The sequence below is a fragment of the Barbus barbus genome, assembly GCF_936440315.1.
Source record: "Barbus barbus genome assembly, chromosome: 32".
NCBI classification, from domain to species: Eukaryota; Metazoa; Chordata; class Actinopteri; order Cypriniformes; family Cyprinidae; genus Barbus; species Barbus barbus.
In genome coordinates this window covers 10,819,769-10,846,969 of record NC_136760.1, presented here as the reverse complement: position 1 = coordinate 10,846,969, position 27,201 = coordinate 10,819,769, and the positions used below count along the sequence as shown (strand labels likewise).

Here is a 27,201-nt window from a genome sequence, read left to right as displayed (position 1 = left end):
CTAGGTTACGTATGTAACCCAGGTTCCCTGAAGGGAACGAGAGCTGCGTCTCGTAGCCACACTTCCGGCATCCCTGCCAGTGCTTGCTTCATGACTTGAAGCTGACGCTGGCTCCGCCGCATGTGCTTATATACTTCCTGGTCGTGACGTCACCCCGCCCGTGACGCCTCGCCCGTCTATTTTTGACTGATTGCAGGTAATATTCAGAGCGTGGTCACGCTGAAGGCGTTCCCCAGAGTGTTTCGGACGCAACTCTCGTTCCCTTCAGGGAACCTGGGTTACATACGTAACCTAGTACGTTTCTGTGGCACTTTAAAATGTCCTAAAAAGTCTTAATTCGCCCTTCCACAAATTAAGGCCTTAAAAGATGTCAAACACGAGCAGAAAATCTTAAATTCATAATTTCATTAAGTTGCATGCATTGCAAAAATGAAGCATCTTCCTCAGTATTTTGTCTTTATGTAAAATTAAATCTTGAAAAATTGAACAAATATTGGCAGATATTTGTTTTTGTCTTAATCATGAACACAATTCATTTTGATTAGTTTTACAGAAAACAAAACTTCTTAGTTCATTTTGCTTCTCAAGTATCTAAAGAAGCTTTGTGGTTCCTCAAACACAGAACAAATGGGTCGTGTGCTGCAGAGAACCTCCATCTCCACAAATATAAAGGAACGACTGGATTTCTCCTGTGCTGTGTTTGGTCCTGATGGAGGTTTGGTGTCTAATGCTCCTCACATCCCTGTTCATCTAGGAGCAATGCAGGAGACTGTGCAGTTCCAGGTACACAAACACACAAATATACAACAAATTACAATTCATTTTCTGTGGCTGAATGGCTTGTCAAATATTTCAGATTTGACTAAAGTACAGTTAAATATCATTAAGTATCATATCCAATACTGTAATATGTCAGTATGCAAAATAATATAGGCACTGTGTGTGTTTGTGCAAGAAATAAATTTAATTATTTAAAAAAATACAGCTTTTCTGAATAGTAATTTGAAATGTGTAGTCAAATCTGTTTAAGGCACACAAAATCTTGTATAAATAATTCATATCCATTGACTATAACTTGCTGAGCTCAATTATCTAATTCCAGAGATCCCTTTTCTGTTATTATGAGCACTTTTTTTTCATTTGAACAGTTTTATCTATAGCACAGTGAAAAAAATTATATTAATCTGTTTGTCATATCATGTTGTGATACCCAAATTCACTTTATACAAAAGTGTTTTTGCAACCCGAATTCCGGAAATGTTGGGACGTTTTTTAAATTTGAAGACTTTCAAATCACATGAATCACATGTTTTGTAGTGATGTTACGTTCGTGAACGAATCGTTCTTTTTGAACGAATCTTTTAGGTGAACGAATCATTCTCGTTCACGTAATCCATTGACTCATATTTCTCGTTCACTGAAATTCCTCCCTCCACCGCAGCGCGCCGCTATTGCGCGCATGCGTAGCTCTGGACCGTTTCATCTGTCAAAGAATGACTAAACCTCGAGCCAATAGCCTTCGAGTATGATACGAGGACGGAGCATGTGATTTGTTGAATCTAGTGAACGAATACGCCCTTCATTGAGTTGCTTTGAGTTTGAAAGAGTCAAATGAACTGTTACATACATACATCTCGGATCGAACGAACGAATATAATAGCATCATTGACCGAGATGGCTCTGTTTTGAGTCTGAACGAGAGAGAGATCTCCCGTTCGTGAACGAATTGAACGAACTGGTAGCTATACCCAGTTCGTTGAACGGGTAGGTCGGCCATTCTGTCAATCTAGTTCATCAATCAGCAGAAAGCGGATGCAAAGTCAAGTCAGTCAAGTCTGCTTTATTGTCAATTCTTCCACATGTACAGCACATACATACAGAGAATTGAAATTGCGTTACCCTCAGACCCTTGGTGTAAACAGTTAACATTAAACACGTTCAAATACAGATAATACAGTTTAAACATATGTACATACAACTCTATAGCTATACAAGTAAGGACATTTGTAGAAAAAAAAATGAAAAATAAAAAAATAAAAATAAAATAAAGAAATGGATAAAGTGGCATAAGGCGCATGGCAGATAGTGCAAACCAGTTAAATAAAAACAAAACTGTGCAGATATATTTGTAGTGCAAAAAGAGCTTATCAATCTGAGAACATTGTAGAGAAATAAAAATAAAGAAAAGATAGATAAAGTGACATAAGGCACATGGTAGAATAGATGGAGTGCAAACCAGTTAAATAAACCAAAACTGTGCAGATATATGTATAGTGCAAAAAGAGCTTGTCAGTCTGAGGACATTGTAGAAAAATAAAAAAGGTAGATAAAGTGACATGGCAGAATAGATAGTGCAAACCAGTTAAATAAAACAAACACTGTGCAGATATGTGTGTAGTGCAAAAAGAGCTTGTCAGTCTGTTAAGTTGACAGGAGAACAGTCTTTTTATGAGACTATCCGAGGAGGTAGTTTGCAGTCAATGCTGGATGAGGTAGTGATCAGTCCAATGCTGCACAAGTGAGAGGTGCTGGTCACAGTTTGTAAGTAGGTGGCTGGTCCTGGGGGTGTGGGGAGCCGTGGGGGGGGTTGAGGGGATACCTCAAGCACAGGTATCCGTACTGTGCAAGCTTGTTTATATTCATATTTTACATACAGAATAACTCCTCGTTTAACATAATCTCAGATTTGAACGTGTAAATCTCTGCCTAAACAATTAAATGTTAACTAGCCTAGTATGCAAACAAATAAAAAAACACTTGTGCATTGGTCATCCGAAAAGAGTGTAATTTAAAAGATAAAAAGAGTAATGACTTTGATCACTTATTTAGACTTATTTTATTCATTTAATGAGAAGGGCACACTTTTTAATGAAGCCAAATCGGTTTTTATTTTGTAACAAGTAAATACGTTAGTTGAACAACACATTTTGCCGCACATGCTGACGTATTTGTGTAATATGGAAAAATGGTCACTGAACAAATTAGTGAACGAATCTGAACGAATCATTTTGGTGAACGAACGAAAAATGAACGAGTCTCTGGAAAGAATCAAAATTTCCACCACTAATGTTTTGGGGGCCTGGAGAACTTTCGACATGCCCTGACATTTGTGCTTTTTTCAGTTCCTTATAAAAATATAAATGGCTAAAGTCTAATAACACTGTAAACAGCGCAAACTGGGCTACAATAATATGTTAGCATCATTTATGTACATGATTGTGTTTTTGAGAAAACAACGTTTATGCGTGGTTAGTGAAAAACTAAAATTTTGAAGTCACTGAAATAAGACCATAAAACACATACAGAACAATTGTTTACAAGACTTTTGAGAACCGAATCTTGTAGCCTAGATATAGCAGCCCTTCAACTTGGAATAAACAGGCTTGGGAGTGTTTCCATACGGGTGTACTTTAATTCAGACGAGTGTGCATAGCATCAACACCGTGAAAACTTAAAGGAAAATAACAAAGGCAAATTTAGCCAGATACAAAATAATCCTTTGACAAATGCACTTTAGCAAGCTAGCATCACATTGATAACAGCATAGCAGGCAACAGCCATCATGAAATGAATTTCATTACCATTTACATGAACGTATGAAATGAATTAATGTGAAATAGTACATTACAATGAACCACATACCTCGCTCCGCATATCAAAGGGTGCTAGAAAGTGGTGATCCAGGGAAGGCTGCCGCCATTAACTTAACTTGGACGTTGGAGAGCTAGCTAGCAACTTCATAAATTATTCTCAAATTATTACTGCCAAACAAATCAAGCACAGAGTAGTATAACACTTCAAAGAACACTTTAGTTGAAGGTTACGGTAATATTTTCCAATCTCTGACTCTAAACATGCATCGTCTTGTAACGTGACCTCTTGTGTTTTATTGAACGAGCGTGAGCGAGGAGAAATTAGTCCCCCCTGCAGATAGCATGATGTCAAAATAAAAGTCACATGAAATAAAAGTATAAAAACAGAATAATCATAATAAAACACTGCTAGTGGTCATCTACACTAGAATTTTTGCTTCAAAATTATGTGAAAATCATCTTGTTTATTTGCTCACTGAAAACAATACATTGATTTAAATTTTTAAAGACATGTTTTGTGATTGAAAGCCAATATGCGAGGGAGTGGTAATGTCCTTGAATATTAAGTGATTTTCACCTGAGAGACAAAGGGCTCTCCCCTAAAGCTGCTAATGGCCCATCAGTGTGACTGTGACTGAGGCAGGTAAAAATGGGTTTTTAAAATTATTTGTATTTTATTTACAACACAGTATAATCAAAACATACATAATGAAGGTCAAAAGACACATTATTGTGCACACTGATCTAACCACAGAGATGTGAACAGACTTTGACTCGTTATTTAAGTGTTTCTGCTACTTTCCATGGATTCAAGAAGAAACTGTTGAACTTCTGATGTTGGTGCATGCAGCGCTCTCAGAGGAAAACAGTTGGAAGAGACTGAAAGTCAGCAGGATTCATCATCTGTGGTGCAGGTGTCTGATTCAATAAAATACAAACAACCAAAAAAAAGAAAAAACATTTGTGAGCATGTTTATATCAGGAGCATCTATATATTTATATAGGTTTTGTAGTCATAGACACATTCATGCTTTGTATTATCGTAAAAAAAAAGACATTTTATTTTTGAGAAACTAATTAGTATTGTTTAGTATGTTATTAAAATCTATTTTTGAACCAAGTAGGCTATTAATAATAAACATGTTCTAAACATACTTAGACTCGTAGCATTCATCATGTTACAATGTACTCTCATATTACTTTTATTGTTTTATATAGAGCATGAAAACATCGTGCCGTAAGAAATTTAAATACAATGAATTGCCCATCATATTCAAAATGTTTTACTGGATTTCAAACATTTTAGTCAGGAATGATAGTTTGGGAAAACCCAACTATGATTTTGTAGTCAAGGACATTCTCCAATCAGAAACCGTGGGTGGACAGAACAATCCGTGCCGCGGTTAACACACGCACCGCCGCTTACAATGAGGCTCTTCTGTCTGGGAATACGAGCGAGTACAAAGCATCGTGCTATGCTCTCCGACACGCAGTAAGAGCCGCCAAACACAGATACAGAGAGAGAATTGAGTCTCATTTCCAGCTCAACGACTCTCGACGGATGTGGCAGGGACTGAGGACCATCTGTGACTTCGGAAACAAATCCTCCGCGGAGGTGAGAGCAGATCCGTTGCTGGCCGATCGAGTTAAACATCTTCTACGGCCGCTTCGATGGCAACGGCGGCGGCGCGTTTCTGCCGACCAGCGCGTCAGGAAGCAACAGGCAGAGCAGCGATGATCCTGTAATCACCGTGTCGGAGGATGAGGTTCGGAGGGCGCTAAAGAAAGTGAACGTCAGGAAAGCAGCCGGACCTGATGGGATAACCGGCCGTGTTCTGAGGTCCTGCGTCGATCAGCTCGCTGGTTTGTTCACTTCTATCTTTAATGAGTCCCTTGCTACCGCCGTGGTTCCCACCTCATTCAAAAAATCCATCATTATCCCTGTGCCAAAGAACAATAAACCCTCTTGCCTGAATGACTATCGCCCAATTGCCCTCACATCTATAGTCATGAAGGTTTTTGAGAGACTTGTAAAGAGCCACATTTGCTCCTCCATCCCTGATACTCTGGACCCTCTTCAGTTTGCCTATCGCCCAAACAGATCCACGGACGATGCCATTTCTCACGTTCTCCACTCTTCCCTCACACACTTGGATAGCAACAATGGAAATTATGTAAGGCTGCTATTCATTGACTATAGCTCAGCTTTCAACACTATAGTCCCCATCAAGCTGGCATCTAAACTCACAGACCTCGGCCTAAACTCCTCACTCTGTGACTGGATTCAAGACTTCCTCCCCGGCAGACCTCAAGTGGTGAAAGTTGGCCAGTTCACCTCAAACTCCATCACTCTGAACATAGGAGCCCCACAGGGCTGTGTCCTGAGTCCCCTGCTCTACTCTCTCTACACACATGACTGCGTGTTCTCTCACAGCTCCACATCTATTGTCAAATTCGCTGATGATACTGTGGTTCTGGGCCTCATCTCCAACAACGATGAGACCGCATACTTGGATGAGGTAGAGAGACTCACATCATGGTGCCAGGACAACTGTCTCTCTCTGAATGTGAGCAAAACTAAAGAGCTGATCATGGACTTTAGGAAGAGACAGCAGCAGCCCTACACACCTCTTATGATCAGTGGGACCCCTGTGGAGAGGGTGAGCAGCTTCAAGTACCTCGGTGTAAACATCTCCGAGAACCTGACTTGGACTACACACATCCAAACACAGGTTAAGAAAGCCAGGCAAAGACTGTACCATCTGCGACAGCTGAGGAAATTCAGGGTCTCACCAGCAATCCTGAAAACTTTCTATTCAGGGACCATAGAAAGTGTACCGACTCAGTGCATCTCAGTGTGGTATGGAAACAGCTCCAATCAGGACTGCAAAGCACTACAGAGAGTTGTGCGCTTAGCTGAGCGCATCTCAGGGTCTGCTCTCCCCTCTCTGCAGGACATCTACCTCAAACGCTGCAAAAATAAAGCTGTTAAAATCTTCAAGGACTCAAATCACCCTGGTAACCAGCTATTCACTTTGCTTCCATCTGGTAAGCGCTTCCGTAGCCTGATGGCAAAAACTGAGAGACTTAGGAGGAGCTTCTTCCCCCAGGCCATCAGGCTCCTAAACTCTAACTCTGTGTCATAACATCACTTGACTCCATGTAAATATCACCATATCAATAAGCTATTCATAATTTTTCTCTACCTCATATTGCTGCTATTTATATACCCTGTACAACTTTTTTGCACATTATTTTTGCCCATTCCTCTTAGTACTATTTAAGTCAACAACATACTGACCTGCACATTTATATTTATATTTTTTATCTTATCTTTTTATTTTATTCTTTTATTTTATTTTTTCTACTTTTCTTCTCTTAATATTTGTATACTTTATAATTGCACTGTCCTTGGAGCGGACCTGACCTACATTTCACTGCTGGTTATACTCTGTATAATTGTGTATGTGACGGATAAAACTCTTGAATCTTGAATCTTGAAACATGCCCCCGTCCCAACTATTTTGAGACCTGTAGCAGGCATCAAATTTGAAATGAGCTCATTTTGTGCATAAAATTGTAAAGTTTCTCAGTCTAAACATTTGTTATGTTATCTATGTTCTATTGTGAATAAAATATTGGCTCATGTGATTTGAAAGTCTGTTAGTTTTCATTTTATTCAAATTTAAAAAAAACATCCCAACATTTCCGGAATTTGGGTTGTAATTTTTGTTACTTATCTGGTCTTACTCTCATTGTGATTAATAGTCTGACAATGTATAAGATGAAATAAACATCTCTAATTAAGTAAAATTCATGAACTGCTTAAAAAAAAAGGGGGGAAAAAGATTGATTTTTGCCCATTACCCGAATTCCTGCTGTCTCATTCATTGTATGCATGTCTGAATCTGTAACAGAAAAATGTCACAAAAAATATTAGAGAAAAAAAAAAGACTATTTTATTGTTAAACCTTGTGAAAGAATGTATCTACAAGCAATTCAGACATGAGAAGAGGAAATTTCCTATTGGCATTTTGGATTACACCTGTGTACCCTTGTAAACCCTTAAGACAGTTTATCTATGTAAACACAAAGGATGAGAATCAGTGCTGATACAGGAAATAACACACAATAACACTGTCCACCTGTCTTTCTCACACACACACACACACACACACACACACACACAGCAGTCTGAGTTGTACCTGATTAAGATGCTTAGTCTGTATTGAAAACCCATTAAAATTTTGCTAAAAACTCTTGTAAATGGGATAACCATGGTCAAAGTGGAATAATTGACCCACTGAACTGTTAGAAATGAATGCACATCTAAGATATAATAATTTCTCAGCTTTGCATTACTAATTTTTGTCAATTGTTGCATATACACAACCTAACATACTGTGGAATGATGTAGATTGACAAAAGAAAACTGAGAGTTCCCACACATCTGTTCAGTCAATCTTAGAATATGAATGACATTTTGAATGTATCCGAGTCTGAATAATGCTGCACTTTTTAACAGATGTGTGTGCTTAGAGATGTATTTTGAATAAACAAATGAAGAAAATTAAAGTACTGTAAAGAAGGAATCAAAAATTTGTAACTAATGTTGAGAGAGTTTATTTTGATGTCTTCTAGATTAAGGCGGCAGGAAGCAGCATGCAGGAGGGAGATGTGATTCTCAGTAATCATCCGTGTGCGGGCGGCAGTCATCTACCAGACCTCACAGTCATCACTCCTGTAGGTCAATCATTATGAGTTTTCAGCAGTTTCATTTTAAATGATCCACAAAGGCTGTCATAAAAATGTTTGACTTGTTTTTCACCCCAAAATTGAAAAAGAAGCTTTGTTGCTAATTACTGTAATGTATCTTTTTTTCTCTTTTTTTTATTTCATTACTGTGATACACTTATTCAATGTAGCAAACATAATTTTAAATGTATACACTACAGGTAATTTTTTTTAAAATAACGATTAAAATTAGCTTAATGTTTTTGAAAGAAGTCTTTTATACTCACCAAAGCTGCTCATTTTTTAAAAATATTATATCAGGGTTTAAATTTGTTTGCTCATTTGTTTGTTCGCCAAATACCCCTGTGTATGTGTCCACCCCCACAACCCCCCAACCCTCGGAAAAAAGTTCAGGATTTTTTTTTGCTTTAACCCCTGTTATATATTTCTTGTACTTAATATTTGTTTGTGGAAAATGTGATAGACTACCATTCAAAAGTTTGGGGTAAGTGGAAGATTTACAATAGGCACCCTCACAAACAAGTCACTCTTCTCCAGGCCATGGATGATGCATGCAAAGACATCACAGGAGACCAATGTCAGGCCTGGATTTGCCATGCCAGAAGATTTTTTCAAAGATGTTTCGCTAATGAAAACATCCATTGTGATGTGGATGAGAACCTGTGGCCAAATCCATAAGACAGGGTTGATGAAACACAGCAGCACAGCGAGGAACACTCCAATTGACATTTTACAGTTTAAATTTTTCTTGTCAATCTTTTTTTGAAAAACCTATGGTGTGACTTGATTATTTTCATCAGTAATTTTCAGATGTTGTTTAATGATTCCAGTACTCTTCTCTCTAGTCAGTATGAATATGTAAAACTATAATGAAACCTGCATCACGCGTTTTGTACAAATATGTTTAATGATAACAACTACACAGTGAAACTATGGGTATCTTGTGTGTAGTTGGTCTTAAGTAATGTTCATATGTTATTTCATGATAAATGAGTTATTTGAACCAATAATTCTGCAAATGCAAGGCTAATTTAAAGATATGAATGCAACATGCAAAGTTTTGAAGATTCGATAGCCTGTTACAAATAATGACTTTTTAAAGTTTTGTGTTTAGAATTTTGAAAAATGACATCAAGGTTCTGAAATTGGTGACAAAAATGATTGTAAAAAACTGTAAAACAGAAAACAATAATATTTCACGATATTACTGTTTTTACTGTATTTTTGATTGTGAAAATGCTGCATTTGTAAGCATTAAAGACTTTCAAAAATATTAATCAATCTAAATTTTTCATAGTGCGGAATGTGGATGCAGAAATGCCAATGCAAAAAGTCAAAATTATCCTAACAATATGCTTAATTTTCCTTAAAAACACTGCTGATTTTGCAGGATAAGACTTGATGAGATTTGCTCTGTGTTTTGCAGGTGTTTCGTGATGGCATGCATGCACCGGTGTTCTTTGTGGCCAGCAGGGGGCATCATGCTGATATAGGAGGCATCACTCCAGGCTCCATGCCTCCCCACTCCACCTGTCTACAACAGGAGGGCGCTGTTTTCACTTCCTTCAAGCTAGTCACGGGTGGAGTTTTTCAGGAGAAAGGTTAGAAGAGATATCAATCAGGTTGAAATCAGTGTAACAAATACCAGGTTATTTCCATGGTCAGTCTATACAAGATTGATGGTGTTTTTGTTTTTGTTTTTTCTGTCATTATTCATAGTCATCTTTATATCCATCAGCTGTAACAGAAGCACTCATGGCACCCGCTCAATATCCAGGATGCTCTGGAACACGCAATCTCCGTGACAATCTGTCAGACCTTCGGGCACAGGTAGCAGCCAATCAGAGGGGTTGTCAACTGGTGGGGGAGTTGATAGCAAGCTACGGACTGGAAGTCGTCCAGGCGTACATGGGATACATTCAGGTGTGTACATTTGTCTCATGTATTAAATATAGCTAATGGAAATCTCTGCTTGAAGCTTGTTTATGTCAGGGTTTGGTTTATGTTAGCTTAAAGTTCCCTGTGTATATTTAGAGTAACGCAGAGCTTGCGGTTCGAGACATGCTGAAAGATTTCGCTCATCAGCGGCTACAGGAAACGGGCTCTCTTGAGGTTGAAGCAGAAGATCAAATGGACGATGGGACACCGATCAGATTGAAGGTCCAGATTGATGAACAGCAAGTAGGAAATCATTTTTACTTTTGCTGATTCGAATCAGTTTCTGAATTAGAACTTCGTAAAACTGTTTTTGCATTTTGATCATTCATCCCCTCCAGGTTTCATACTGAATTTAATATTGAGAATATTGAATATTCTCTTTTAATAGCACATTCTGCTATGTATTTGAATGTAAAACTGTGCAAACAGTACAAACTGCTGTATTTAAGTGCTAAAATGACAGTAAAAAGAACAGTGCAGTACATTGTTGATCAATGCTTCTGTCCATCTGTGTGTCTGTCTGCAGGGCAGTGCAGTGTTTGATTTCACTGGCACGGGGACAGAAGTGTGGGGTAACTGTAATGCTCCTCGTGCTATCACCCTCTCTGCCCTCATATACTGCCTGAGATGCATGGTGGGCCAGGACATCCCCCTCAACCAGGTGACAAACATACACACATTTTGGTGGATTGTGCTTCTCACAGTAAAAGTTGTTAAAGGAATATTTCACCAAAAAAATTAAAATTGTGTCATTATTTACTCACCCTCAAGTTGCTCCAAACCTGTATGAAATTTCTTTGTTTTGCTGAACACAAAAGAAGATATTTTGAAGAATGTAGGTAACCAAACATTTGCTGGTCCCCATTGACTTGCATAGTATAGACGATGCGGAAGTTATGGAAGTCACTGGGTTACCAGGAACTGTTTGGTTACCTACATTCTTCAAAATATCTCCTTCTGTTCAGCAGAAGAAAGAAATTCTTGAGGAGACTAAACAAACCAGAAGAGAGTAGTGAATGAGGGTTTTAGGAGAGAACCAAGGGATTGCATATGTAGTAATACTTTTATGGTAAACATTTGATAGATAGATAGAATCTCCAATTTTTAAAACAAAGAAGAGAACAGTACTTAGGAGAATCAGGAACCTGTAAGAGACACTGAGAAAGACAAGTAACTTGAACTGCAGGTTAATAATAATTTATAATAATACACCACTATGGAATTTCAGGGCCGATTCTAATAACGACTATTTTACTTTTGACAAGCTACGCAATTTCACGTTCATAATCGCAGAATCGCCTGCGATTATGAATGCGATATTGCATAGCTTGTCAGTGAACTACGGCTCTGTGTATTAAATGCCACTCCATCTGAAAGCACGTGAAGGAGATTTACTACTAATCACAGAACCGGCTTTACTGACTAGATGCAAATGACAATCACATGCGATTAACTGCACAGCCCTAGTGTATATCGTGATATGTACATAAGTGGGCGTGGTTAACTCGCATGCTGCATGAATGAGACTGAGACTGCCATTTGTCTGGAGAAAGACGAACAAATAGATCAGGAGGATCCACAAAGGATTCGTTTTCCAAATAGTTGTTAATAACGTGATATTGTTGGAACAAAGGTGCAGCAGTCAACCGCAAGAGCAGTGCAGCTCCCGGACATTTTAGAGGAGCGCACAGGCTCACAACGGAGGAAGCATTATGAATCAAGCTTACTTGACTACAACAGTTCATACATCAATGTCGTAAAGAACAGAAATAAACTTAAAAGAATAGTTCACCCAAAAATTTCAATTCTGTCATTAATTACTCACCCTCATAAACCCGTAATACTTTTGTTCATCTTTGGAACACAAATTAAGATATTTTAGATGAAACCCGAGAGCTTTCTGATCCTCCATAGACTTTTACGAAGCTATGAGAATACTTTTTGTTTGCCAAGAAAATAAAAATAACTTTATTCAACCATTCTTGTCACCCTATGCGCCATGTTGGAGAGTACCATGACGCATGTGCATGCTTTCCTGCATGTAAACAATGCATGCGTGTGGTGCTGCTGACCTATAACACGCATGCGCTGCACCTTGTTTACGTACAGAGGAAAGCATGCGCATGCGTCGTGATGCTCTCCATAATGGAGGCAGAGGGTGACTCGTGGGAGACAACCCCCTTAAAAATGCAGTATAAGGAGCAGATACCAGGCAACAAATTTAAACAATATAACTAGTATTAATAGTATTCTACAAAATTAAAAGGATGTAAATGTAATTTATTATAAATAGAATGTCAATAAAAGAAATTTAGATATTATAAACTGATTGAAGTAAAACAATAACAAGAGATTTAAAAAAGATTCAGAAACACCTCATTTAAAGTTTAATTGCACCTACAAATTGCTTTTAATATCAATAAGTTGGGGGCAGTTAATCTAAAAGTTGAGTATTTTTACTAAATAAATAATTTTTAAAAAGAAAAATAATCAAACAAGGTGAAGTACTTTTCATTTCTAAAGTATTTGAGTTCACTTATTATATAAAGCCCTTTTTGTCGATTTTCAGAATAACTACTTCAGAATATAAATAACTATATTGTATAACTATAGTGTTACCGAGAAATACAATTAGTCATACCGTGAAACAGAATTTTGGTCATACCGCCCACCCCCATTATGCTGTTAAACTAGTATACACCACATGCATAATTATTAGGCACGTTGATATTCTGATTATATTTTTTTCCAAGCACATTTAACCAATTCCAAACCACATCAATCTTAATAACTACTATTAATTTTGTATAATTGTCCATGAAGGCTGGAAGTGAAAAACTCCTTATATTCAGGTGAGCAGAATTATTAGGCATGTCTTCTTTTACAGATAAAATAAGAGCCAAAAAAGAAGTTTAACTCGGACTAAAAAGTCAAAAATTGTTAAATCTCCAAATTAAAAAAATGACACCCCCCTGAAGTACTGTGAAATACATGAAGACAATTTTTTTCATAGGCTTTATGGACAGATAAGTTGTGAGTGACTCTTGAAGGACCAGCGCCACATCCTCTTGTACCACTGTTTGAAGAATTTATCTTCCAGAATCTGGCAGTATGTTTTAGGAGCTCATTTTTAGTCAATCCTGCAAAACAGACTTTTTAGAATAGGAGATGGAAATTATGATTAGGAGATCAGGAAAACTTAATACTTATTAAGTAAGGATCATTTTTAGGATTTTTTTACCCAAGCAATGTCTCTGAGAACCTGACACATTGCACTTCTGGAGACTCCAGGAAGGTTGCAGGTCCAGAAAATGGTTCCTGATGGTTTTACACCTAATTCTTCACATTAAGTCTTTTCTTCTCCACCATTGCAATAGTTTTGAATATTTCTCATGGGGGATTTAATAATTTTTGACATCTCTCTTTTTTAGCTCATTTTATCATTAAAAGAAAACATGCCTAATGATTCTGCACACCTGAATATAAGGAGTTGTTCACTTCCAGCCTTCATGGACAATTATACATCACTTATAAATGATTGAATACAAAATTAATAGAGGTTATTAAGATTAATGTGGTTTGGAATTGGTCAAATGTGCTTGGAAAAAATATCATCAGAATATGATTGTGCCTAATAATTATGCACACGTATTAGTGTATTAGTATACTAGTGTATATACTAATATATTACAAATTAAATTAGTATTAATTGTATTGTGTCAGTTTATGTGATTATGGCTATAGTGATGAATTGCTGTAAAATTTTCAAACTAATTTCATGCATATACTATCAATAAAATGTTTGGGGTCTGTAGGATTTTTTTATGTTTTTGAAAGTCTCTTATGCTTATCCAAGGCTGTGTTTTTTTTATAAAATCTACAATAACACAATAATATTGTGAAATATTATTACAAAATAAAATAGCATAAATAAAATATTTAACATTTTTCTCTTTTTACATATTTTAAAATGTAATTATATAATCATTCCTTAGACAGCAAAGCTGAAGTTTCTGCATTCATTACTCCAGTCTTCAGTGTCACATGATCCTTAAGTAATTATTATGATGTGCTGATTTAGTGCTGTTTTGCACGCATTAAAAAAAAAACTTGTAAATACCTGTAAAATTGCTAGATTGACTTTTCCAGTTACACCATATCTGCTGTTCACACAATAAACAGCTTTCTGCCTTGTTTATCTTTAAATGGATAGTTCACCAAAAAAACTACAAGACTTTCGTTCATCTTCCAAACATAACTTAATGAAAATTTTTGTAGCAATTTACATTTTACATCATTTTTACATCATCCACTGAAAGTCTCAGATCAACATTTTTAAGCTTCAAAAAGTACATACAGTCAGTGTAAAAGTAATCCATGTGAATCGAGTAGTTTAATCCTAGTCTTCTAAAGGGGCACAATCACGTTTTATGATGAACAGATTTAATGTATGCTTTTATTCACATATAAATATCATTGCTCATACACAGAAGATCAATCATGCCTGCTTGACACACATTTTTTGCACATAATTCTGCTCCACTTTTTGTTTACAAAGATTTTATTAGACTAAAAAATATTCATACACATAGTTGTGCGAGTAGTTGACCTGTCATCTAAATTAACCATATATTCATATAAAATCTTCATAGACAAATTCTAATACATTGTTATTTGACAACAATTACAATTCATTTTCACGTCGAGTTTAGTCACTGTTTCAGTTTAAAATGACGAATATTCCAAATATCTTCACACAATTCGAATATGCATGATGGGTTAGATTTTATTTTAAGGTGTCCTTGTAACAGTGTTATTACAAAAATAAGTACTGAGTAACATTAATATTAAAGGCGTCACATGACGTTGCTAAAAAGAACATTATTTTGTGTATTTGGTGCATTGTTTTTGCTCCTCTATGCCCCGCCTTTCTGAAATGCGCCGATTTTTACAAAGCTCGTCAGTCTGAGAAGTGAGGCGTGCTTTGATTGGCCAGCTATCCAGTGCGTTGTGATTGGCCAAATACCTCAAGCGTGAGACGGAAATTTTATGCCCCCTTACTGTATTGTGATGCCGTGTCCCGGCGCGACGACACAAAAACAATAAAAACCATTATAAATGAGGCATTTATTGCATCCAGTGGGGACATAATTACTGATTATAATGACTTATACTGTCTTTTTACGCGACGCGTTGCATCGCGCCGTGTTAACATTACCATGTGTGCATTTGTGATCGGAGAAACGACAAACAACAAGCACTACGCTACACAGCTCAAAACTTGCATTTGAATCGTCAGTGGCAAATTCTTTAAATATGAAAACATACTTACAGGCTGTGAGTCAGAAGCACCAGACTGTGCTTGCAAAGTTGGAATTGCCCCACTTTATAGAAACAGCCTTTGTGCAGCTGGCATTGTAGGCTACTCTTCCAGGTTCAGGAAATAGTCCTCCGTAAAAAGCACTGCAAACACTCTAATATTTGGTTGAACTGTTCTGGAACAGTGTTGTAAATATAACTTATCTATGCACAAACAGCTTGTAACACTCCAAAGAGAAAGGAAAACTTGAAATCGCATCATATGACCCCTTTAATGTGCTTACTATGGGGTAAAGTTAAGGTTTGATTAAGGTTTACTGTTGTTACTGAAGTACGTAGATATAACCTATAACAAGGACATTAAAACAATGTTATTACATCTTTATGAATATAATTATTTGTAAATAGCAGGAAAGACTTTGTGTGTAATGAAGTGTTTTGTGTTTCAGGGCTGTCTGGCCCCTGTTAAAGTCATCGTTCCCCCCGGCTCAATCCTGCAGCCGTCTCAGAATGCTGCGGTAGTGGGCGGTAATGTATTGACCTCACAGAGAGTGGTGGATGTCATCTTCAAAGCTTTCCAAGTGTGTGCGGCATCACAGGTGTGTCATATCAGTCATAATGATCTCTATCTACATCTTTCAATGAAATCTTGTGCTGCAAAAATCTAGTTCTGGTTTTCAGAGCACGTGGTTTTGGCTGTTTTTTGGCTGTTTTTTTTGGCTGTATCCATCATTTAATTTTTTACCATGTTTTCACACATTGGACCTCATTCATTAAACGCGTAAATATATGAGTAAATTCTGAGTAATTTGCGTGTAAAACAGACCTTCCTGAAAACTCTCCTCCGGATTCACAAACGTACGGAGCCCGGCACGTCACCTGTAGGAGAAAAAAAAAAAAACCCAGTTTAACAAATTGTGCTCATGGATTAATAAACCGTACCCATGAATTTCCAATCCGTGCGCTCAGATTTTGTAAACCGTACCCTCGGTTTTTGAATCCATACCCACAAATTCATAATTCGTGCACATGCTTTCGCAATCCGTTCCCGCGGGTTTGTAAACTCACGGATTTGTGGCCCCGCCCCCACCGCCAGATTCAACCAGGCCACCTGTTTAGGTGCGGGATGCACTGTATTGTGTTTATTAAACATTATTTTTCATAGCAGCCTATAATGAGACCATGATCTGCACTAACAAAATAGTCTATTTTACATTAATCACCAATAGGATTAAAACATCGCCGCCTGCATGTGTTTTATCCTATAGCCTAAAATAAAAGTTAAAAAGAAGAATAGAAAATATCTATTCTATACATATCTACAAAAAACAATACAATACAAAACAAATAATGTACCGTTATGTTGTCATTTCTTTGCTCTCTAACTGAATGCAATGTTATAATAGGCCTAGTTATTTAATAATAACATTAACAGTGAAACATGCATCTAACTCTTGAGTGGTAAAGTTTAGTATAATAAAATCACCAAAATAAGTCTTGGTGTTAAGAATGAATAGTACACAAACACATTTCCAAAACCGTAAAAGGTCATTTAAAAAGAAAGCATTCTTGAATTATTTTGTGATAAACATTTTACCGTCTTAAGTGCACTCATTTATTTAGCCTATAAATAATAATAATAATAATAATAATAATAACTAGGGTGAAGTCCGCTAAAATGGGCCACGTTTTGGTAAATGACTTATAATACCATCAAATAAGCTATGCAGGAGATCTAATGCTATTCTTATAAATTAGCATATAAATTAAATTTCTTACAATATAAATTAAATATATTTATATTTTTTAAATGTGAAAAAGTATAAAAGTTTTAAAATTATGAGAGTTGAGAGTATCAGCAGGTACCTTCTTCAGCCACGGCACAACATTTAGGTAAAATGGGTCAATATAAAAAGAGAACAACTTGCACTGAACAAAACTATAAACGCAACACTTTTGTTTTTGCCCCCATTTTTCAAGAGCTGAACTCAAAAGATCTAAGACTTTTTCTACGTACACAAAAGGCCTATTTCTCTCAAATATTGTTCACAAATCTGTCTAAATCTGTGTTAGTGAGCACTTCTCATTTGCCGAGATAATCCATCCACCTCACAGGTGTGGCATATCAAGATGCTGATTAGACAGCATGATTATTGCACAGGTGTGCCTTAGGCTGGCCACAATAAAAGGCCACTCTAAAATATTAATGTATTACTAGTATCTAATTTTTAAGAAATGTACTATATAAAAAAAGCAGTAAAATACGAACATTTTCGTGAATTCGAATGTTTGCGTCAGAGTGGCTTTACGAACGATTTACACAAAAATTAATTCTGCTCGTGTTTCATGAATGAGGCCCATTGTTTTAATACAGCTTTACAGAAAATCATGATGTTAATGTTTATAATATCTTCATATCTAAATGCAACTACTCTTGTATAGTCCTGTTTAGCAGATTAGAGTTGAGCGATAATATGATTTACATTTTACAACAATACAAGCAGTCAAGCAGCTGAGATATGCTATATAGTATGCATCACCTAGTGTACTATATGTATGTGGTTAAAGTTCAACATACTTATTATTTATATAAAGAACTGGACAATACTATAGTTTAAGTTTGCGACAAAATAAAAATAAAAAACTTTTTTCAAAAAAGTATATTTTAATATATTGCTGAGTGATAATATAGTTTACCATTTTTAACAATATAAGAATCAACCAGTTGAGATTTTCTATGTATAGTACATACTACATACTACTACATACTACATACTACTCATACCACTATCCAGGTTGAGGCTGTATATACTTATATCAGTTAATTTGTTATTAATTAATTAATTAATTATAGTAGCTTAATTAGTTAATTTGAGTTTCTAATTCGTTATGTGGCAATATTGAGAATTATAAAATCTGTGAAGTTTTGTGCAATTTATAACAGTTTGATTTATTGACAAGCCTAATTACGGTTTGGTATATAAAAAATTGGTTTGTGCATATATATGATACTGTTGAACATTCCAATCACATTTGGACTTAAAAAGAACGCATTATACATACTACTTAATATCTTTAGTTCCCTAGTGTGCACCTTTGACAAAAAACTGTGTAAATTTAGAATTATGTTTATTGATAATACTTTTTGCATTCTCTAATATTATTTTTTAAGGGTTGCATGAACAACATCTCGTTTGGCAGTGAGAAAAGTGGTTACTATGAGACGGTTGCTGGGGGTGCAGGGGCAGGGCCAACCTGGAAGGGGCGCAGTGGAGTTCACACTCACATGACGAACACTCGCATCACTGACCCCGAGATCCTGGAGAGCAGGTCTGACTGTATAACAGCATTATAGAAATGTTCCATTCATTCATAATGTGGAAGAGATTGTTGAAGTTGAGTTGCTGTCTCAGGTATCCAGTGATTCTTGAGCATTTTTCCCTGCGGCCCGGTTCTGGAGGGGCAGGTATGTATCGCGGCGGTGATGGTGTTATCCGGAAACTTCAATTTCGTAGTCCAGTGGTTCTGTCAGTATTAACTGAGAGGCGTTCTACACAGCCCTATGGTCTAAACGGTACCTTCATCACAGTATATTTATATACTTTCATATATGTGCTTACGTATACATGTATGCATATACTGTATATATATAATTCTTGATTCATTTAGGAGGTAAAAATGGAGCACCTGGGCTGAATTTGTTACATAAAACGGATGGCAGAGTTTTAAATTTAGGGGCCAAGAATACCATCAGCCTGGATCCTGGGGTAAGACAAACAGCGTGTGTTTTTGCATACTTGTAAATACAATCAAATCAATAATACTTTTTTTTAAATGAGATGTAAACAGTCATATCTACTAGAAGGAATATATTTTTTTTTTTAAGTCTCACAATTCTGACATTTTTTTGCGAGATATAAACGGAGAATTGCAAGATATTAACTTAAAACTGGAAAATAAAAGAATTCTGAATTCTTTATCTCAGAATTGAGAGACAAGTAGCAATTACCTTTATATTTCTTTACTCCATCATGGAAATGGTCTTGAATACATATCAGTGTTCAGGAAAAAGCTCTTTTATTCTACATAAGGATCTTCCACCCTTAATAATCACTTCTTGTTACACAACTATATATCTCTCTTCTAATGTCTTTGTTGTTTTAGAATGATTTTGTGTTAGAGGACTATAGTGTTATTGACTATAGAATTTTCATTGAAATGGACTGACCTGTGGCATACATGACAGGACATGTTCAGTCTTTTCACCCCTGGGGGAGGTGGATATGGAAGTGTGGATGAACAGGATGGAGACTATCAGCTTCCTTCTAAACGCCGTTGCCTGTAGGAGCCACAGAACACAGTTTAAGAAGATAGCTGAAATAAAGTCTAATGAATCCTCCTATATTGAGTGTTTTTTTTCTGTTCTGCTACAGTGTTTAACAAAGGTTTGTTATAGATTTAATGTACAGTAGTGACAGAATTAGTAATCAGTGTATTAATTCAATACAGTAAAATGTTATGCTGTTACCATGAGCTGGATGGGTATCATTGATAATGAGATCATAGTAATGGGTGTAAACACATGTTTGGGGTGTTTACCTGCCTAAAGCCCAATGGGCTACAGCATAATTTGTGTATGGATTTGTGTCCATTGTATGTCATTTCCCACACAAACACCAGAATGTATTAAAAAAAAAATGGTGTAAAAAGAATCGGCGATAGCTTACATTTGAAAGCAGATGTTCACTGGTGTTGAAACACTTCTATAAGCCGAGAAATAAAATAATGAACAAACTACTGTCACACTGTTAATGAATATTTATCATTGTCTTTTAGGAGAAAAAAAATTAACTCAACTGATGTAAAACTTCACAATTTATGTAAAAATTATCCTTCATTTTATATCCTATTATCCTTCATTTTCATTTTTGATTATTTCATGCATTCCCTGAATCGAACTGAAGAGCTACGGTCTTTAAAAAAAAGGTTCCAAAAAGGGGTATTGCAGCGTTGCTATACGGCAAGTAAAATATATGCGTAAAATTACATCTTTTTTCTTTCTTTGTGTGAAGAACATTTTAAAAATCTGTGGACATTTCTTCCGCTATAAAGAACTTTTCGTGAAATGGAAAGGTTAGTTTTGATCGCAAGGTTCATCAATAGGCTATGGGCTACGCTCAGTGGAACAAATCACTTAGAAACTGAGACTTTCCAAATACTTCAAACTAAAGTCCATTACAAAGAATGGACCTGTAAGAGGGTGGAAGTGTTGAGGGTGTGAATGAGTGATTTTAAGGGAGGACAGGACAGAAAAAAACAGGGGGAGGTGGTGGTGGCATGACGTGTACCAGACGTAGGGACAACTACAGACCACCACTTAAATGACCTTTACGTTTAATTACTGAACAAATCGCTCAATATAAGCGTCTGGACAGTATCATGCAGACATGGATGATCAAAAGGAGACAAACATTTATTTTAAAATGGCATTTGATGACCAGATTATAAAAATCACCTACACATTACAGCACCTACACTCCACAGGGACACAAAGAGTCATGATAAGGCTTTGAGACAGTCCACTGATAAAATGGCTCTAATTACAGTTCTTCAAAGTGAATGCATGGCAGAAAAAAAAAACAAGACTGGATCTCATCAGATCTGTCAGGCCTCCACCATTGTTATCAGAGCCTGAGATTTGACTTTACCAAGTGGAGTGGGGGTGAAATTAAAGTGTTTTAAGCACACATAATCATGTCAGAAAAGCCACACAAAAAGTCAAGATTTCAAAAAAATCAGTTTACCCTGCTAAAACCAACATATAAAAAGTGACATTCATGGCATAAAAGCCAGTCTTTATGTAAACTTTGCAGGTTCCTTACAGTTTTAAAAGTACACATTCACACACAAACACATCCCTAATCCTAACAAATGTCCAGCACACCATTTCTGGTTGATTTTTAGAGGTAAAGCAACCACACACACACACACACCATACTTCAAGCTTATAAACGAACAACATTCAATTGGTCTTGTCAAGCATTTCATAGATTGTCCCCAAACATTACAAGGGTCCATTCAGGAAACGAGCAGCCAATGTGCCTCCACATTGACATTAATAGTCTGACGTAGTAATTGTGTCAAAGAAAGTCACATGAATGGACAGAAGTTACAACAGTGTAAACATTGGTTGGGTAGATTCTTTGGTCAATATTGGCCCTGTAACTGTTCAGTTCACAGAGGGATTTTCTCCAAGAATTCCCTGAGACAATTCACAGACTGAGTATACAGTAACGAGCAGCATTAGTGGTAGCAAATCTTTGTGAAACCTGAGCAGTGCCAAAGATGAGAAGGACAATTTTGCGCATAGTTTAAAGAGAATATTTGCAAAGGGAAGGCCCGTTCTGAAGGGCATACTGGTTTGGAGGTGGATGAGCAGTCTGATTGTTGGAGCCAAGCGCATCAAACACGCTCTTATTGGGCGGAACAGATTGCAGCATACTGTCCAAATCCATGAGGAGGGGCGGGGCTTGTATAGAAACTGGCCCACTTGGTAGGATGTGCCAGTAAGGGTGACCAATCAAGTGTGATGAAGTGACGTGTGCACCACCATAACCGTAGAACGGAATACCGCCCAGTGGCATGAATGGGTTTCCATTAAAGCGTATGCTAGGAGGGGCTACCGCATTGGGAGGGGTGTACTTGGCGTAGGAAGTCGGCAGCTCCCATGGAGGTGTGGTGCTGTGTTTTGAGCTTTTGTTTGGCGGGGGGCAGGAGTCACTGTAGCCGTCTGAAGTTGATCCTCGATCACCTGATCTTTTCCCAACGATTGTCACCCCTCTCCAGTCCTCGTCTGACAAATCCGACGCAGGACTCACGGAGCTGGTTGACGAACTGCAATTATATGAGCCGTTACAAGGACGTGGTGGGGTGGTAGAGCGAGTGTGCGGAGGAGGCCCGATGCCCCAACTTTCTCTCTCTCGTAACCCTTCCCCAGCAGAACTGGCAGGCCTGAGGCTATGCAGGAGAGAATCTATAGCAAACGTGGAGTCCAGTTTGGGAAGATAGGGGTCCTCTGATGGCGGTGGGCTGTGATGGGTGGGGACAGGGGGTAACAAGAGGTCAGCGGGCAGAGTTTTGGATTTGTTTGACTGAGCATAACCTTGAAAGATGTACGGGGCCAGGTCCTGAGCAAAAATAGTTTCATCCTGACGGGACACTGCCGTATTTTGCCTTTTCAGCAGCTCCAGGGGAATTCGGCTCACTTCTACAGTCCAAAAGTTACCTTTACCTTGGGGTTTTCCAGGATCCTTAAGCACCTAGAGAGAGGAGAAGGGGCAACAAGATAATGTAAAAATAAAATCAAACTAACACATTTTTTTTCATTCACCTGAAATCAAACACACACCTTCACAAAGCAGTCGTAAGATGACAGGTTGTGTCGGACAGAGTCCCTCCAGCCTTTGTAATTTCCCTTGAAGAATGGAAAGAGAGTGCTGATCTCCTTCAGAATCTGTTTGAAGCAGACAATTTATTCATAGTTATTAAAAACTTCTGAACTGCTTATATTCTAAACAGACAGCGGTATATTGCTGAGAATATATTAATCTTGACTTGGAAAAGGCAACAATACTGTGCATAGGCCTATGTATTTGTAAAACACAGAAAAAGTGAACTTTTATGTGGGGTGGCATTTATATTTATAAACAGGCATAGTTAATAGGAGTAGGCCTATGTCTATTTTGCAAGTTTTACCAGTTTAAACATAGGTAAAAGTAATTTAAAAATGTTTAAAATAGCCTACAGGATTTGCTTGCCATATTATTCGAAAAAAAAAAAAAAAAAGTCGAGTCCAATCACCTGTAGCAGCAGGCCCTACCTCAAATCATTTACAAAACTTCACAGGAGTCACTCTTGAATAGTCAGCAAACTGTTAATCTCGATCGCGGATTCTTACAAGTTGCGACATTTCGGAACAATTGCATAGTAATTGCGGCACAGTGTGATTCCAGCCACAGCTATCAGCATGATAGAGTATCGGCCTCTGCTTTCACTATTCACAGCACAAACCCCATCGAGATCCAGACATGACACAGATTACTGCCCCAGGCAGATTTGGATGTGCAACACGCACCAAAACTCACTTCACATGTAAACGGTTCTTTGTGGAATTTAATGTCAGTGTGGTGATGGCACGACTGGCTTTTATACAATTTTTAAGTTTCAAGGAGTGCTAATGGAATTAATTTTTATTTGGAACCTGAAAGAACTAATCCAATAAGATCCTAAAAATTACTTATTTTGTAGTAGGACCTACAACTTGTAAAAATGTAGCCTAAATGTGGATGTGGCACGGACTTGCTGATAAAGATTATCGTTTCATCTGATATGCTGAATTAAAAATATGTTATAAATATCTTGAGTGGTGTAGAAATAGGGCATAATGCAAATAAACTGTGGTTATTAAAATTTAAAAGTTAAAATAAAAGTTGCGCGTCGTGCGCCTGTGAAGATGACTTAACTTTACCTCTGACAAAGTGAGCTTCTTCTCCGGAGAGTTCTGGATGACCATGGCAATCATAGCTAGGTAAGAGTACGGTGGTTTGGGATAACGCTGGTAGTTCTTCTTCTTTCCTCCACTTGAGTTCCCATCCTGCATTTCCCATGCGCTCTGATCCGACGGTTTGATTCTGTAACAGGAGTCCTGCGCCATCCCTGCGGACATATCCAGCCGGCCACCGAACTCCAGCAGTGGGTTTGTGGAGCAGTGACAGCTGGGGTTGGAAGAGGAATAGCTGGTTCTGCAGTCAAGGTGATGGCCGTGTTGGGCTCCTGCTCCTACAGTGATCACGGGTGGTGCCAACAAGCCCGGACCCCCCCTGTGCTTTGTCATGCTGATGTAGAGGGGGAGGAGGCAGAGATGGTCGCTCCTCAACCCCTCAGACTGCTGGCTCCAGGTCAACTCTATTTGAGCAGTAAACAATTCACAGTTTCATGTCAATCCCGCTGCGTAATGGGAGTGAGAATGAGGCGCTATGCGCGATCACCACGGGGGAGAAGGGGGAGGACACGATAAACATCAGCGATCAGATAAGTGGCCTTTCCATGATATGTCCTACATGCACGGACCTTTCGCCACTAAGCATGAAATGCGAATAAAAATAACAAAATCTCGCTCTTTGTCATTTTCATATTGTAATGCATGAAGATCATTTGGAATAAATAGCTACCGTGGAATAAATATAGGCTATTGTTAATCAAACGAATTAAGACCACAGAAGAACCAGCTCCACTAACCAGTGAGACTCAAGTAAAGACTTCAGATCTGGGTAGCTAATATGACAGTATGACAACGGTAGTGTTAGTGAAAATATTTGACATCTAAATCATGTGCCCAATATTATGTCTCTGAATTAAACACTGCAAATACATTTTAAAACCCCATTGCCGCACCACAAGACTACTGGAATAGCCTAAACTGCAAACAAAACATGGTGAGCAGTTACTGCCCTTCTGGGTGACTCTATAATTGGAGATATAGCTATTTGGCATTTCAGAAAGTTAAGGAAAATAAACGGTTCAATAACAGAAATTCTTTCCAGTATATTATTGAAAACATATCTTGACACACACTACTTTTCTTTCTTTTTTTTACTTTTAATAAAAAAATAGATGTCTTTATGGTATTGTTTGTCAAGTGTGTTACGGACAAATTAGGCAATTATGTGCAGAAATAACAATAAATCATAACAGGAAAAAATCCTTCTTGTTTCAACAGTCCTTACATTCCAACACTCGAAACTGAGAGAATATTTCACCTATACCTTAAAAATGAAAAAAATAAATAAATACCTATGTCTTCACAGAACTGTCCACTTGGAGCAAGTATTTTTCCATCTAAAAATGTATTATATACAATATCCAGTAAAAAAAAAAAAAGAAATGTTGTTGAAATATTATAAAGTTATAAATATTAGTTATAACGTTATAAAAATATTATAAATATTATAAAGGTGCAAAAATATCACAATAATGTTTAAGATTTTAAACAACAATTTTATTGTGTTTTTGTGAAAATAGTTCATAAACAGAGTTAAGAAATTTTTTAAATAAACTATTATATTGTTATGGACTGAAAAAAATAATGACTTCGGGACCCCAAATGTACCCGCAATTATAGAATCACCCACCTACACTTTACCTAACATAGCCTAGCCTACATATATATAGTTTTTTTTTTTTTTTTTGAGAAAAACATTTCCATGTTGTCTGTCAGATATAAGGAGGTGTGAATAATAAACGAATGGAAACAGCAATACACAGATTAGCACCCAATCAACAATCAGGAAATAACTGCAAACCGATCACCTAATAGGGAGCATTGTCTCTGTGCATCAATACGCGCATGATGTTTATTGCATAAAAAATTCTAATAATTGTAGGCCGTCTAGATTAATTATTATTAGCCGGATTAAATAGCGAAAAGTGGAAACGATGTGAAATTTCCCAGGCCGAAAGGAATGTTTGGATTGGTTTGGATTTAAAGTAGGACTCTCATATCTCAGCAAGACAGACAAAACAAGTTGGATTAGAGAGAATCTCTTCCGTCCCGGGGGTTCAAAAACACAATAGAGGGATGAGAACTCCTGATAATCGCCTTGAAAACAGATTGACAACATAGGCTACTGACTAGTGTAGCACGTTTATTGGGATACTCTTTCACATGCACATTCCTTGAGTTGTTGACTCTAAATTAGGCTATTTGCAGGAAACTAATTGTTTTTGTGATCACTAGCCTAGACATAGTTCTTAAAATTTAAAAAAGTTTAAATACTAAATATTACAGAACATTATTATAATTGACTTTTTTCTGTTAGCCTAACTGAAATGCGATTAATTTATTTCACGTTAGCATATGTTTGTTTAACCTTTATCAGATGCTGTTAAAGGAGTTGCTGTATCTGTTAAACGTGTCTTACCTGCGGTACTTTCACGCGCTCGTCTCTGACTGCTTGAGAATCTGCAACTCATTTGCGTAATGATGACGTGACGTTCAAATCAAGCGAACGCTCAACGTTGATTGGACAAACAACCTTTGTTTACTGACGAACCTGTCCAAACCTACATAATTTCATACTTTCATCTGTTCTCTTAATATTTATTTATTTACTAACATCCTTATAAATATAACAATAATAATAAAAAATTAAAGATTTAAAACAATAAAATAAAAAAATGCATAAAGACACGTTCGAAGAAGTCAGCACTAATCACAAAACTTTTAGGGAACATTTGATAAAATTAGAGCAAAATAATAATCATAATACATGAATAAAAAAAAATGCAAATTACAGAAACGATTTAGCACACAGTAGGCCTATTTTGATATAGAGAGTCTAAGTGACAGTTTGAATATTTTGTATAAAACTAATGCTGGTTCTTCACTGGTTTAGAAAACAATGCAAAAAATCCGTATAAAATAAACCACGCTGATGGAAAGTGCATGCCATTTTTAATTTAGTTATTTCTCTTTTAGCCATAATGTACAAATGTGTAGCCCAGATTAGCACTAGCACAAACATATACTTTCTTGTGT

General features: G+C 37.0%; 2 protein-coding genes across 4 annotated transcripts in view; one reads left to right on the top strand and one right to left on the bottom strand.

Moving 5' to 3' along the window:
* Window positions 1-20,380, top strand: part of oplah (5-oxoprolinase, ATP-hydrolysing) — a 46,116-nt gene extending 25,736 nt beyond the window's left edge. For all 3 annotated transcript variants that reach the window (XM_079389704.1, XM_079389705.1, XM_079389703.1), the window contains 11 exons: window positions 623-783; window positions 8,235-8,336; window positions 9,775-9,949; window positions 10,087-10,271; window positions 10,383-10,529; window positions 10,813-10,947; window positions 16,055-16,204; window positions 18,778-18,935; window positions 19,019-19,179; window positions 19,275-19,372; window positions 19,852-20,380. In XM_079389704.1, coding sequence (XP_079245830.1) covers window positions 623-783; window positions 8,235-8,336; window positions 9,775-9,949; window positions 10,087-10,271; window positions 10,383-10,529; window positions 10,813-10,947; window positions 16,055-16,204; window positions 18,778-18,935; window positions 19,019-19,179; window positions 19,275-19,372; window positions 19,852-19,950 — 1,571 coding nt within the window. In that variant the 3' untranslated portion in view covers window positions 19,951-20,380. The remainder of the gene's footprint in view (window positions 1-622; window positions 784-8,234; window positions 8,337-9,774; window positions 9,950-10,086; window positions 10,272-10,382; window positions 10,530-10,812; window positions 10,948-16,054; window positions 16,205-18,777; window positions 18,936-19,018; window positions 19,180-19,274; window positions 19,373-19,851) is intronic.
* Window positions 20,381-20,984: 604 nt separating this feature from the next.
* Window positions 20,985-26,636, bottom strand: LOC306852678 (forkhead box protein H1-like; the record flags this gene model as incomplete). The annotated part of the gene is made up of 4 exons (XM_079389702.1): window positions 20,985-22,924; window positions 23,014-23,118; window positions 24,133-24,569; window positions 26,585-26,636. 4 exons carry the CDS (start codon window positions 26,634-26,636, stop codon window positions 21,977-21,979), a joined length of 1,542 nt encoding a protein of 513 aa, XP_079245828.1. The 3' UTR covers window positions 20,985-21,976.
* Between the last annotated feature and the right edge of the window lie 565 nt (window positions 26,637-27,201).